Source organism: Narcine bancroftii, chromosome 2 (assembly GCF_036971445.1).
Source record: "Narcine bancroftii isolate sNarBan1 chromosome 2, sNarBan1.hap1, whole genome shotgun sequence".
NCBI classification, from domain to species: Eukaryota; Metazoa; Chordata; class Chondrichthyes; order Torpediniformes; family Narcinidae; genus Narcine; species Narcine bancroftii.
The window spans coordinates 48,011,467-48,026,869 of record NC_091470.1 but is presented as its reverse complement, the minus strand read 5'-3'; the positions used below and the strand labels follow the sequence as shown (position 1 = coordinate 48,026,869).

At 41.2% G+C, this 15,403-nt stretch overlaps 1 protein-coding gene across 8 annotated transcripts in view; it reads left to right on the top strand.

Annotated features, from left to right (window-relative positions):
- Nucleotides 1-15,403, top strand: part of l2hgdh (L-2-hydroxyglutarate dehydrogenase) — a 64,038-nt gene that overhangs the window by 14,076 nt on the left and 34,559 nt on the right. For 7 of the 8 annotated variants that reach the window (XM_069916600.1, XM_069916599.1, XM_069916602.1 and 4 more), the window contains 2 exons: nucleotides 13,582-13,713; nucleotides 14,297-14,459. In XM_069916600.1, the coding sequence (XP_069772701.1) occupies nucleotides 13,582-13,713; nucleotides 14,297-14,459 (295 nt within the window). The remainder of the gene's footprint in view (nucleotides 1-13,581; nucleotides 13,714-14,296; nucleotides 14,460-15,403) is intronic. The other variant, XM_069916606.1, reaches the window with a different exon arrangement.

Genomic DNA, 15,403 nt, shown 5'->3' with positions numbered 1-15,403 from the left:
GAGAAATTAATAGAGTTGTTAATAGAGTCATGGAGAAAGCGACAACACAGAAACAAATCCTTCAACCCATCAAATTCTCATCAGCCGTCAACCATCCATTTGCACTAATCCTACATTAATAAGGTTTTCTTTATATTCTCCCTACATTCTCATCAATTGTTTTCACTCTTGCCTTTTTTTCTTTCTTTTCTTTGGCTTGGCTTCACGGACGAAGATTTATGGAGGGGTATGTCCACGTCTGCTGCAGGCTCGTTGGTGACTGACAAGTCCGATGCGGGACAGGCAGGCGCGGTTGCAAGGGAAAATTGGTGGGTTGGGGTTGGGTTTTTCCTCCTTTGTCTTTTGTCAGTGAGGTGGGCTCTGCAGTCTTCTTCAAAGGAGGTTGCTTCCTGCCGAACTGTGAGGCGCCAAGATGCACGGTTGGAGGCGATATCAACCCACTGGCAGTGGTCAATGTGGCAGGCACCAAGAGATTTCTTTAAGCAGTCCTTGTACCTCTTCTTTGGTGCACCTCTGTCTCGGTGGCCAGTGGAGAGCTCGCCATAGAACACGATCTTGGGAAGGCGACGGACCTCCATTCTGGAGATGTGACCCACCCAGCTCAGTTGGGTCTTCAGCAGCATGGATTCGATGCTTGCGGACTCTGCCAGCTCGAGTACTTCGATGTTGGTGATGAAGTCATTCCAATGAATGTTGAGGATGGACCGGAGACAGTACTGATGGAAGCGTTCTAGGAGCCGTAGGTGATGCCGGTAGAGGACCCATGATTCGGAGCCGAACAGGAGCGTGGGTATGATAATGGCTCTGTATACACTGATCTTTGTGTGTTTCTTCAGGTGGTTGTTTTTCCAGACTCTTTTGTGTAGTCTTCCAAAGGCGCTATTTGCCTTGGTGAGTCTGTTGTCTATCTCTTTGTCGATCCTTGCGTCAGATGAAATGGTGCAGCCGAGGAAGGTAAACTGGTTGACCGTTTTGAGTTTTGTGTGCCCGATGGAGATGTGGGGGGGCTGGTGGTCATGGTGGGGAGCTGACTGATGGAGGACCTCAGTTTTCCTCAGGCTGACTTCCAGGCCAAACATTTTGGCCTACTATTGCCTACACAGTAGGGTAATTTACCGTGGCCAATTAACCTACCAACTTGCATCTCTAGAATGTGGAGGAAACGCACAGTTACTGGCAGAACATGCCAACTTCACACAGACATCGTGTGAGGTCAGAATGTTGGAAGGCTGCTGCACCACAAACATAGATACAGTGGGCTAACTTGCTGCTTCAGCTCCATAAATCTTTTTGATTCTAGAAACATGTAATTTGTGAATTTATGAATTTTCATAATTCAATAAAAATTTTCAACATGTTCACATATGCCGCCTTTCAAGTATATGAATTGATCATCATCCTTAAGGAAAATGTTTGATATCAAAATATGCACAAGCAAAGCAAGTTTGTCAATTCACTAGAAATAATTTGTGCTCATTGGAGTTTTTGAATGACAGTGAAATACCAATTTCTACTTCTCGTTGCCTTAAGGGGAGAACATGTGTACAAAATGCATACAAGTTGCATGTGCCATGATTATATTTTTAAATAAAGCTTTGAAAATTCAATCTGTTTAATTTGAAACATTTTTTGAAAAATGAGGTAATTTTCTTCCCATAAGTTAAGATTTTCCTTTCCACTATTTTTCTTCCTTATGCCAGGAAATTCATCAGATTTTGTGGTCATCGACAGCTCAGGACAATTATTGAAGTAAATAGTTAATGCAGCCAAAATTTTAGGCAGGGGAGAGGGGGTGTGGAATCTGAGACCCTAAGTTAACATTTTACATGATGATTTTTTTTTAATTGCAGCAAGTAGTATTGTAGGCATGAAGATATTAGTGTAGATTTAATAAAATCTTTTCTGGATACTGTTCTCCAAGAAGAACTGACATTTGTAGATAATGGTATAAATTTATCAGCAGTACACCAAGGGGCTGGAAAAATTTAGCAGGTCATGCAGCATCCATAGAAAGTGAAGGGTAGCCAACATTTTGGGCCTGAGCCATCCATCAAGAATAAGAAAAATCAAGTATATGCCTGAATAAAAAGGATCGGGAAAGAGGAGAGATTGGATAGTATTTATTGTCTTGTAATAAAGCTGAAATGTAATATTACATGAAATTGCCTTTAATCTGCTATAAGGTAGGCAAAGATTTGCTATAGCGTTGCCTGGCACCCCTTACAGTCAGAGAAAGAGAACCCCCTCCACCCCCCCGAGTTATCGAGTGTCCATGGATTCGCCTCCAGCTGTCCTGCAGTTTCTGCAGCCACACAAGACTCCAGTTCATTTCAATCCATCGACAATCTGAGCCCAGATCCAAATGATGAGGAAGCCTTCAGCACCTAGGGCCCTTTGGGAGCTCTCCTTGCCCTCTGCATCCTCTCAAATCCAGGTTCCAAAACCTGGTTCCCATGAGCCAGTCTCCAGCAGCCCATGACCTATAGTCGCCCACAGCCTATGTGAGTTCCTCGCCCGCAAGTCACCAACATTTTACTGCCTCTTCATCACAGAACCTCTCACAGGCCTGCCACCGTAATCATTGTCCTTGGGATCATATACTTCTCAACTGGGGCTGCTTTCTCCTATTTCTCATGCCCTGCTCAAATTTACTACTGCTGCAGAGTCTGCAACCCCTTGTGGCTGCTGTGGAGCTGTGGTTCCAATAACTTGCTCCCAAACCCCGCGGTTGCAGGATTTTAAATAGAACAGCATCGGCTCCTTTAACAAGCTGTTTATAAAGCCTGCAGGGAGCTGTCAGCAGTAGGATTGGGGGTACGCCACGTTCCTACTTCCAACTCTCCCCAGGTTCGAACCAGGCAGCAACGCCGCCTTTTTATTGAAAAGGGTAAGAGTGTAAGCTAACAGGTAAGAAGCAATAAGTGGATATGGAAAAAAAATGGAGAAGTGATGGGGAGAGGGCAGAGAGCTAAGAAGGGTAGCTCTGATGGAAGGGGTATGGAGGTGGAGGAAAGGAAACAGATAGGGAAAGAGAGAATCATGGGAGAGGGGGGTTCATGGAAATTGGAGAAGTTTGTGTTAATGTAGTCTGGTTGGAGACTACCAAGACAGAGTATAGGGTGTTAGATTTACTGAAGGTAGGTTTGGTGATAAATTTTGAGATAGGTGTGACATAGAAATCTTCAAAAGATATATTTATCTTTTATATCTTTAATTGAGTACATGGAAATCACATTGTACTGGAAATACAACTGTTGCTATGGAAAGAAGAGTATCAAATGTGAGAACTTTGCTCACCTAAATATCAAATTTCTTCCTGAAGGCTGAGTTTTTTTCTTGTTCATGCCAATTTTTATTTTGCAACATATTGGCTTTTTGTTCAAATTAGTTATTTTAATCTTGTTCTCCTGGCATCGTTAATCCTTGTGTCTGCCTCTCTCATTATTGAGTCTGTGTATCCAAAAATCATGTTCCTTATCTCTCATACCCTCCAAGTTGCAAATGTGATCTCTTGTCATTTTATCATTTTCTCTACTTTCTGTTTGATGTGGTTCTAGAGTGCAGCTCTGGTAACAGCTGCCTCCTTTGAAGAGGTGAGAATTAGACTACTTATCAGTATACAGTATAATCTTGCAAAGGAGAAAAGAAAGTGTGGACTTTTCCCAAGTGTGCTAGATGAGTGTCACCCTTAGAAGAAATGGGTAAACCGAGTGCAGGCCAATGTACATGGGCAGTGGTGGGCAAAAGGAGGTAAAGCAGATCTAGATCAAGGAAAGAAGATTTGAAAAGGTTAAAAAAAATAAGGAAGATAATATTAGGAATAAAACATTAAATGATTAAATAACTACAGTGCCAAATTGCACAAACTAAAATCAAACTGGTTGTCAAATCAGGATTCAGACAGAAGGTGGTGTTCTGCACAAACATCTTCCAAACTCCAACCTGCTCTCTTTACCATGCATTCTCATGCTCTGATCAGTTGTACTGTGTCAATGAACATGTATGTGGCAAACTGTAAGACTATTTATCTTATAAATACACAATTTATCTTGCAAACAACCAGCACATATAGATGTAACACATAGGCTGGATCAATTTGGATGTTTTTCTCTTGAATTTCCATAGTAACAGTTGTATTTGCAGTACAATATGATTTCCATGTACTCAATTAAAGATATAAAAGATAAATATACCTTTTGAAGATTTCTCGCCCTCACCTATTTAGTTGTCATGACTTTATTAACGAAAACACAGAAGCATGGATAACTAAGGTAAATACATAGCATTTAGACATACAGTGCATTAATAGGCCATTTTGGCCCACAAGCCCATGCTGCACAATTACACTCAATTAACCTGCAAGGGTGGAAGGAAACTGGAGCCCCCAGGGAAAACCCATTGCGACATGGGGAGAACGTAACATCTCCTTACAGACAGTGCATGATTCAAATCCTGGTCTCGATCACTGGCACTGAAATGGCATTGTGCTAACCTCTACACCAACAGTGCAAAGTAGAATTAAGATCAAAATAGAATTGATTATGGATAGTAAACTAGCCATTCTTGAGTAGTAAATGAAGTACTGCCCAATATGTCTAAGAATCATCTTTATTCTTGGTTTACATCAAGCCAAACTCTCACCTGAGAGCACATTGGTGGTGCATTGATAATTTGCATTGATCAGAATCAGAATTTATTATCAGGAACAAGTCAAGAAATTTGTTGTTTTGTGACAGCATGCAGTGCAAACATTCATAAACTACCTTACAAAAATAACAGTGCACGAAAAGTCAAAGTAAGGCAGTGTCTAGTTCATTGATTGCTCAGGAATCTGATAGCAGCAGGCAAGAAGCTGACCTTGTGCCACTAAGTGCTCTTCTTTCGGCTCCTGTACCTTTTTCCCAATGGCAGCAGAGTGAAGAGGGCATGAATCATCTTTGTGGTGTGTGTCCTCAAGGATAGAGGCTGCTTTCTTAAGACACTGCCTCTTGTAGGAGTCTTCGATGGAATGAAATCTGCTGCCCATGATGTTGCAGGCCAAGTTAACAACCCTCTGGACTCTTTTTCTTGTTCTGAGTTTTGGTACCCCTGTACCAGACAGTGATGCAACCAGCCAGGATGCTTTCCACGGAACACCTGCAAATGTTTTCGAGAGACTTAAGTGTCGTACCAAATGCCCTCAAACAACTTACAAAGTATAGTCATTGGAGAGGCTTCTTCATGATTGCATCAACATTAGAGGCTTCAGTCAGATCCTTGGAGATGGAATTTGAAGTTGAAGCTCTCCACTACTGAGCCCTTTTTTTTTGTATTATTTTTCACACTATGAACCATAATCAACCAAAATATGTACAAACGTTTCTCATTAAATTTACACAGTGGTCTTTTCTCCTTTTTTTCCCCTTTCTTTCCCTCCCCTATACCCACCTCCCTCCAAAACCCATAAATATTCAACATATACAATATAATAAAACCATAAAACAATATCTTCACACAAAGGAAAATAAGCAAGAAAAATGCATCACCTATTTATTACACACTGAATCTAGTCATTTAGTCTTATCATTCTCATTCTAGGGGATGGAGGTTGTAGGCAAGCTCTCTCTGATATGTTCCATGTATTGGTTTCAAAATTTGTGACTTTATTTTTTTTAACTATGTTATTTTTTCCAATGGAATACATTTATTCATTTCCATATACCATTTCCATGCTTTCTTCCATTTTCCAAGTTGACATTATACATTTTCTTGCTATTGCCAAGGCTATCATAATGAATTTTTTTTGCACTTTATCCAATTTAAGGCCTAATTCTCTACTTCTTATGTTACTTAAAAGAAATATCTCTGGTTTTTTTGGTATGTTATTTTTTGTAATTTTATTTAGTATCTGATTTAGTTCTTCACTTTCGTACATGCCCAAGTTGCATGTAGTGTTGTTCCCATTTCCTCTTACAGCGAAAACATCTATCCGATAATGTTGAATCCCATTTTTTAAATTTTTGAGGAGTAATATACACCCTGGGTAACCAATTATACTGTATCATGCATAACCTTGTGTTTATTGTATTCTTCATAGTTCCAGAACAGAACTTTTCCCACACTTCATTTTTTATCTTTATGTTTAGATCCTTTTCGCAATTCTGCTTAGGTTTATAGTTTATTTCATTTTTCTTATCTTGCAGCTTAATGTACATGTTGGTATAAATCTTTTAATTATCATTGTGTCTGTAATTACATATTCAAAGCTGCTTCCTTCAGGTAATCTCAAGCTGTTTCCCAATTTATCCTTTAAATAAGGTTTCACTTGATGATATGCAAACATTGTACCATGAGTTATTCCATATTTGTACTTCAACTGTTCAAATGTTAATAAATTATTTTCCAAAAAACAATTTTCTGTTCTTTTGATTCCTTTTCTCTCCCATTCTCTAAAGCACACATGTCAAACTATGGCCCGCAAGATCATTTCAAAAATGTCTTAGAGGTGGCCTGCCCTACAGTGAGAGCCGATGCTGTTCTTTGGTAATGTCACCCCCACCATCCTCCCCCTTCATTGCACATCCTTCCCCATTGTAACACGAGAAGTCTGTCGATATCATCAGCCGGCAAGCCAGTTGGAAGGCTCCCCGCACAACCAGTCACTTCTCCCACCTGTTGAGCGGTGCGGCGGATGGGCGAGCGCCTGTGATTTCCTGTCGGCGCGACGGGCATGGCAGGCTGCGCACGGCCCCCGGGCAGCGTGAGCCCCGCGCTATTGGCACTAGACGGCCCTTCCACAGCACGAGTGCACTTCTCCCAGTCGCCATGGCCTTCAGCGCTTGCACCCACGCGGTCCTCAGGGACGGCTGGTTCGGCCCTGCACGTGAAGAGAGAGATGGTGGCTGTCTGCAAAGGCTGATCGGCAGCACGCTGGGCCTGAGTGGGTGGGTAAGCATGGGTGGGCAGAGGGTGTAGGTGAGGAGTAATGGGCAGGGGAAGTTATGGTGGTGCGAGGGGCAGTTAGAGGGAGGGATGAGTAGAAGGAGGGGTGGATAGGGAAGAGGTAAAAGGGGAGGGGCAGGGTGAGTAGGGGAGGGGTGATTAGAGGGTGAGAGACGGGTAGAGGGAGGAACAGGTTGAGGGGAGAGGCAGTAGAGGGGCATGTATAGGATGGGGTGGGTAGAGGCAGAGCGAGTGAAGTGAGGGGTGAGTAGAGGTTGGGTAAAGGACTGGTCAGGTAGAGGGATGGTGGGTCGAGGGTGAATAGAGGCCTAGAGCCTGAGGAGTGAGCAGGAAATGCTGAGTCCTGATGCAGGCCAAAATGGACACAGCCGGTGAATGCTGACTACATCTCCACAGGGACCAAATATGTTTCCCTCAGGTCAAGCAAAGAGTGAACTTGAGCTACCTACTCCTGACCTGTAACATTATCCTCCTAAAGTTATATCCTAAAGTTTAACATGACATATGTTGAAAGAAAGAAAACATGCAGATGTTGTTGAAAATTTTCAATAAATATTTAGTTCGGCCCTCGACTTAGTCCAAGTTTTTAATTTTGGCCCTCCGTGAATTTGAGTTTGACACCCCTGCTCTAAAGGAAAGGTTGTCTATTGTAAAAGGGATTAGCGGATTTTGCGTCAATAATAATTTTGGTATTTGATAATTTGTTTTTTTTCCTTTCTAAGTGGATCTTCTTCCATGTATTAAGTAAATGATGCAGTACTGGTGAGTTTTTATATTGCACCAGCATTTCATCCCACTTATAAAGTATATGTCAACTACTGAGGCCTTGATGAGGACTGGATCGTGAATTCCTAACTCCCTCCTAAAGTCCACAATCATCTCCTTGGTTTAGCTAATGTTGAGCGCAAGGTTATTGGTGTGACATCACTCAATAAGCTGATCTTTCTCCCTCCTGTTTGTTTCCTCATTACCATTTGTGATTCTGCTGACAACCATAGTGTCGTCGGCAAATTTGTAGATAGCATTGGAATTGTATCTGGCCACATAGTCGTGAAAGTATAGTGAGTAGAGCAGTGGGCTAAACACGCATCCTTGAAGTGCACCTATGTTGATAGTAAGGAGGAGATTTTTTTTAACCAACATTTTGATCAGGGTTTATTATCAATAGAATAGAGCAATGGCAGTTTACATTTGATACAGATACCACACAACGCTATCAAAATGGGAAAGTGTTGTTAGAGTTTTGTCATATACTCAAGTAGACTAGACAATGGCACTGAAATGCTTACTTGCTCCAGCCAAATAGGTATATAAAGTATACCAACTACAATTGTACACAAATTACCACAATATGCCAAGACAGATAAAGAGATTATAAACATGAAAGGAGAGATTGATAAATATTCAGTTTCGGTTAGAGCAAAAAAAATGTCAATAGGGTATAGGGTAGACAGATCTTTTGGTGGTCTTGGAGTATTCATAGGGTGGAAAAGGTAGATTCAGTAGCTGTTGGATAAAGGCTGTTCTTGAAACTCAAGGTGCTGTACCTTTTGCCTGAAGGAAGCGGTGAGAAGAGGTTGTGACGTTGGCCATGGTATTCCTTTATGATGTTGGCTGCCTTCTAGAGAGTGTGTCTTTTGTGGATGGGAGGATAGTGTTGTCCATGATGGACTTGGCCAGATTAGCCGATTTCAGCAGCCTTCTGCATTCCTGGGCACTTGAGTTACCAAGTTAGACCATGATGTAACAAGTCAATATACTTTCCACAGTATACTTAGAAGTTTGACAGAGTATTTGACAACATGGATAATCTCCTCAGACTTATTCGAAATTAGATATAGTGGTGTGCCTTCTTCACATTTGCTACGATTTGCTGGTTCCAAGAGACGTCTTAGATATGTGGACTCCCAGGATCTTGAAGGAGCTAACCCTTTGCACCACTAACCCAATAATGAAGATGAGTGCGTGATCCCTTAGCCTCCCCTTCCTCAAGTCCACAATAAGATTAACAAATTTTATTGTACCCTCCATAATGTTTGGGACAAAACTACTTTTTCCTTATTTGACCCTGTGCTCCACAGTTTTACATTTATAATCAAACAATTTATGTGTGATTAAAGTGCACTTTCCAGATTTTATTCAAGGTTATTTCTATAAATTTTGGTTTGACCATGTAGAAATTACAGCACTTTTTATGCCTAGTCCCCTTATTTCAGGGCACTATAATGTTTGGGACATTTGTTTGTGAGTGATTCTTTCTTTCTTTGGCTTGGCTTCGCGGACGAAGATTTATGGAGGGGGTAAAAAGTCCACGTCAGCTGCAGGCTCGTTTGTGGCTGACAAGTCCGATGCGGGACAGGCAGACACGATTGCAGCGGTTGCAGGGGAAAATTGGTTGGTTGGGGTTGGGTGTTGGGTTTTTCCTCCTTTGCCTTTTGTCAGTGAGGTGGGCTCTGCGGTCTTCTTCAAAGGAGGTTGCTGCCCGCCAAACTGTGAGGCGCCAAGATGCACGGTTTGAGGCGTTATCAGCCCACTGGCGGTGGTCAATGTGGCAGGCACCAAGAGATTTCTTTAGGCAGTCCTTGTACCTTTTCTTTGGTGCATCTCTGTCACGGTGGCCAGTGGAGAGCTCGCCATATAACACGATCTTGGGAAGGCGATGGTCCTCCATTCTGGAGACGTGACCCATCCAGCGCAGCTGGATCTTCAGCAGCGTGGACTCGATGCTGTCGACCTCTGCCATCTCGAGTACTTCGACGTTAGGGATGTAAGCGCTCCAATGGATGTTGAGGATGGAGCGGAGACAACGCTGGTGGAAGCGTTCTAGGAGCCGTAGGTGGTGCCGGTAGAGGACCCATGATTCGGAGCCGAACAGGAGTGTGGGTATGACAACGGCTCGGTTATGTTTAATTGGTTCAATGGTGCAAGTATAAGAGAGCTAGGCTTGCTTCAAAGCTATTGATCACCTTTGGAGTTTGTACTTGCCATTTTTTCTACAGGAGGACCAGAGATGTGCCAATGAAAGTAAAAGAACCCATTATGAGGCTGAAAAACAAGAATAAAACAGTAAGAGACATCACCCAAGTCTAAGGATTACCAAAATCAACAATTTGGAACATCATTGAGAAGAAAGAGAGTACTGGTGAGCTCAGTAATAACAGGAAGACTGCTGATAACGGAAGAATTCGCCTGATAATGAAGAAAAATCCCCAAATGTATGTCCGATAGATCAGAAAGACTTTACAAGACAGGTGTGGATTTGTCAATGACTGCTATCCTCAGAAGACTTCATGAACAGAAATGCAGAGGCAACACTACAAGATGACAAGCCACAGAAAGAATGGCCAGATTACACTTTGAGTATTTAAAAGAGCCTGCAGAATTCTGGAAAAGGGTATTGTGGACAGATGAGACCAAAATTAACATGTAGCAAATTGATAGCAAGAGTAAAGTGTGGAGACATAAAGAACTGCCCAAGATCCAAAGCATACCACCTTTGCCATGGTTTGCATCTTGCAGTGTAGCTTCTGTATTACTGTTCATAAAGTCTTCTGAGGACAGTAGTCATTGATTCATCCACACCTGCCACCTGAAGAATGTTTCTGATCTGTCGGACATGTGTTTGGATATTTTTCTTCATTATGATGAGAATTCTTCTGTCATCAGCAGTGGAGATCTTCGTTGGAATACAGTCCCTTTGCAACTATTGAGCTCACCAGTATCCTCTTTATGCTTACTGATGTTGATTTTGGTAATCCTAAGGTTTGGGTAATGTCTTACTGTTTTATTCTTACATTTCAGCCTCATAATGGCTTATAGAAACGTAGAAACATAGAAGATAGGAGCCTGCTCTGCCATTCAACGAGATCATGGCTGATCTTAAAGTTCAGTACCCCGTCCCCGCCTTCTCTCCGTAACCTTTAATACCCTTATACTGAAGAAATAGATCTAATTCCCTCTTAAATAGATTTAATGAACCTGCCTCTACTGCCCTCTGTGGCAATGAATTCCACAGATTCACCACCCTCTGGGTAAAGAAATTCCTCCTCATCTTGGTCCTAAATGGTTTGCCTATTATCCTCAAACCATGGCCCCGGGTTCTGGATTTTCCCATCATTGGAAACATCCCATCTGCATCCATTCTGTCCAGTCCTGCCAGAATTTTATATGTCTCTATGAGATCCCCTCTCAATCTTCTAAACTCCAGCGAGTACAATCCCAATTTGCGCAATCTTTCCTCCTAAGTCATTCCTGCCATTCCAGGTATCAGCCTGGTGAATCGCCTCTGCACTCCCTCCATTGCAAGAACATCCTTCCTTAGATAAGGTGACCAAAACTGCACACAATACTCCAGGTGTGGTCTCACCAAGGCCCTGTACAGCTGCAGTAAGGTATCCTTGTTCCTATACTCAAACCCTCTTGATATGAAGGCCAACATACCATTTGCCTTTTTAACCGCCTGCTGTACCTGCATACTCGCTTTCAGAGACTGGTGTACAAGTACCCCTAGGTCTCTCTGCACTTCCCCATCTCTTAATCTATTGCCATTCAAATAGTAATCTGCCCTCCGGTTTGTATTACCAAAGTGGACAACCTCACATTTATCCACATTGTAGTGCATTTGCCATGTATCTGCCCAGTCCCTCAATTTATCCAAATCACACTGGAGCTTTCTGACCCCCTCTTCCGTGCACACAACCCCTCCTAGCTTAGTGTCATCTGCAAATTTGGAGATATTACATCCAATCCCCTCATCTAGATCATTAATGTAAATTGTGAACAGCTGGGGTCCCAGTACAGATCCCTGTGGCACCCCACTGGTCACCGCCTGCCACTCAGAAAATGAGCCATTTATCCCAACTCTCTGTGTTCTACCTGCCAGCCAGTTCTCAATCCACATCAATACTTTGCCCCCAATCCCATGAGCCTTGATTTTGGAAGCCAGTCGCTTATGCAGGACCTTATCGAAGGCCTTTTGGAAGTCTAGGTGCACCTCATCCACTGGCTCTCCCCCATCTATTTTACCTGTCACCATCTCAAAGAATTCCAATAGATTTGTCAAGCACGATTTACCTTTTGTAAATCCATGTTGACTCTGTCCGATCCCTTCTCTGCTAGTCATATGCTCCGCTATTAAATCCTTAATAATGGATTCCATCATTTTGCCCACTACTGATGTAAGGCTCAGCGGCCTATATTCCCCGCTTTTTCTCTACCCCCCTTTTTAAATAGTGGGGTAACATTAGCTACCCTCCAATCCATGGGTACTGATCCTGAGTCTATCGAGTTCTGGAAAATAATTCTTAAATATTTGACTTTCATGGGCATAACTCTGCTCCTCATGTTGAAATATTGCAACTACAAAGGTGATTAAAAGCTTTGAAGCAAGCCTAGATCTACCAATTAAGCATACCTGAATACTCATAAATACCTGTGAAGCCAAATGTCCCAAACATTATGGCACCCTGAAATGAGGGGACATGTATAAAAAGTGCTGTAATTTCTACATAATCAAACCAAAATGTATACAAATACTTCAATTACATGCAAATTGTTTGATTATAAATGTAAAGAATAGGGACAAATAAAGGAAAAAAGTGTCTATGTCCCAGACATTATTTGGGGGCACTGTAGGTATATTTAACAATCAAAGCATTCAACCAATTGAGGTTTATTAATTACAAAATTCTTTTCTTTCTTTGGCTTGGCTTCGCGGACGAAGATTTATGGAGGGGGTAAAAGTCCACGTCAGCTGCAGGCTCGTTTGTGGCTGACAAGTCCGATGCGGGACAGGCAGACACGGTTGCAGCGGCTGCAGGGGAAAAGTGGTGGGTTGGGGTTGGATGTTGGGTTTTTCCTCCTTTGCCTTTTGTCAGTGAGGTGGGCTCTGCGGTCTTCTTCAAAGGAGGTTGCTGCCCGCCGAACTCTGAGGCGCCAAGATGCACGGTTTGAGGCGACATCAGCCCACTGGCGGTGGTCAATGTGGCAGGCACCAAGAGATTTCTTTAGGCAGTCCTTGTACCTTTTCTTTGCTGCACCTCTGTCTCGGTGGCCGGTGGAGAGCTCGCCATAGAACACGATCTTGGGAAAAGATTGTGTTTACAAAATTAATAAACCTTAGAGTATTGTCAAAGAAAGTCAGAAGTGATCATAAGTAAGTGATCCAGCAGATCAATCTTGTAACCCTGGATTGGTTTGTTGGTGAGTCACCAGAATCTGGAAGCAAACATAGAATTATCCCTCAATTGAGTAAAGATTGTAGAAACGTGGGGTTCAGCCTTTTAAAAGTGTGCAAAGGAAGTAATATGCAAGAGACCAATCTGAAAAATCTTTTCTTTAATAAGATAGGTATTAAAACAAGGAGTTGACTTTAAATAAGTAGTTTTGAATTAATAGGAAATTGTTATGTCTAAAGAATGCTCAACATCTGAAAGTTAAAGGAAAAATTGCTGGAGATGCAATATTTTTACCAAGCACCAGAATGAATTATTATTGATGATATCAGTCATATCTTCTATTAAATAGAGAAAATTAATGTTTTAAGCATTAAATTTATAATCAATTGGCAGCAGTTTAACATTAGTTTTATTCTTGTTTCAGATGCAACATTTGATTTTGTGAATTTGATTTTTATAATAGCTTATTGTTGCTGTTGAGCAAGAAGAAATTGCAAGATTAAAAGCTTTGTTTAAACGTGGACAGCAGAACAATGTCCAAGGCCTGAGGCTTATCAATGCAAAGGAAATCCAAGAGCAAGAGCCATATTGTAGGGTAATTTTTTTTTTAGAATTGCTTTAAGTTCTTCTAAATTTCATCTCCACGGAATGCATAGATTCATGCTGTTGTACAATTACAAAGTGATGGACAAGGTATCATTTCTTTGAATGTAGAGCAATTGATGGTTTTCTGGTCAAACCCATTGCAGAGAAGCATCATTTCTCTGGAGATTTTAGAAAGCTTTTTCTTTTCAATATATCTCATCTTTTTAATCTAGTATCACCCAACTTTGTTATTAGTTTAAGTCAGAGCCTCTTGCCTGGGCCCTTTTATATTGAATTGTTGTGATTTTTTTTTCATTTGTTTTTCTTTCAAAATAATTTAAAACACATTTTAATTTTATTTATCTTTAACATTAACTTGAATTTCAGATAATTTGTGAAATTGCATGTTTTCTTTAAATATTAATGTACCATTTATGGATGGAAACAAAAATTGCTAAATTGTACAGGAAAATTGTTTTAATGTGAATGGATGTATGCTAAGGAATGGGAGATAATGGTGGCACAGAAATAATCCATTGTAAGTTACACTGAATATCATTTATACAACTTTCTATTTCTTTGTTGTAACCTAGGGTTTGATGGCTTTGGACTCACCAAACACAGGAATTGTCGATTGGAGAGAAGTGGCCCTATCATATGCAAAAGATTTTTGTGAAATGGGTGGGAATATAGCAACACAGTTTGAAGTAACTGACTTCCAATGTACTAAAGAAAGCCCTGAAGGCAGTACAGATGGTGAGTACAACCCACAATTTTTGTTATCCTATCACTGAAATAGCTTAAACTATTAGCAGTTTTAGACCATTTCTAAAAGTTCTAAAATAAAAAGACACTGATAAATATTCTCATGATAATGAGTGTGTTGTTAAGTACAATGTACAAAGGCAGTGAAATTCTTATCTGCCTCAACCCAATAGATCATTTGTTTATTTTTTAAAAACTCCAGTAGTATAGATTATATTATATAGGAAGAGAAAATAAATTTAAAAGCTAGTTAATAAACAATCAGTTTTTAAATTTAAACATACAGCACAGTAACAAGCCCTTCCGGCCCATAAGTGCATGTCACCCAATTAACCTCCAAACCCTGTACATTTTGAAGGGTGGGAGAAAACCTGCACAGACATGGGAGAACAATGTGAACTCCTGACTGACAGCAGCAGAGTCGAGCCCAAGTCGCTGCTGCTGTAACAGCATTGTGGTAATCACTCCACTAACCGTGCCACCCTTACAATTGATTACAATTGTGCAAGGAAAAAAAATGGTGTTTCAATAGTGCAAATGAGTCTTTTTGCGGTGTTGGAATAATTTATGATGGGGTAGTAAGGAAAGCCATTGGATTAAAAACTTTTTTTTGAGCTTGGGTACTGGATTTCAGGCCTGAATAAGATAATGGGGAGAAGAAGTTGTGACTAGGTTGATGGAGGTCTTTTATGACATTGGCTGTCTTCTTGAGGCAATGCCTCACATAAATATCTTCAAAGGATGGTAGGCCTGTGATAGACTTGACAATGTTTGTTAGCTTCTGCATTCTTGGGCACTCAAATGACCAAACCAGACTGTGTACAATCAGTCAGTGTACTTTCCAGAGTATATGTGTGGAAGTGTTTGATGACGTCAAATCTACCCAGGCATTTTGGAAACTGGAGGCATTGAAGTGCCTTCTAAAAGGTTGCCTT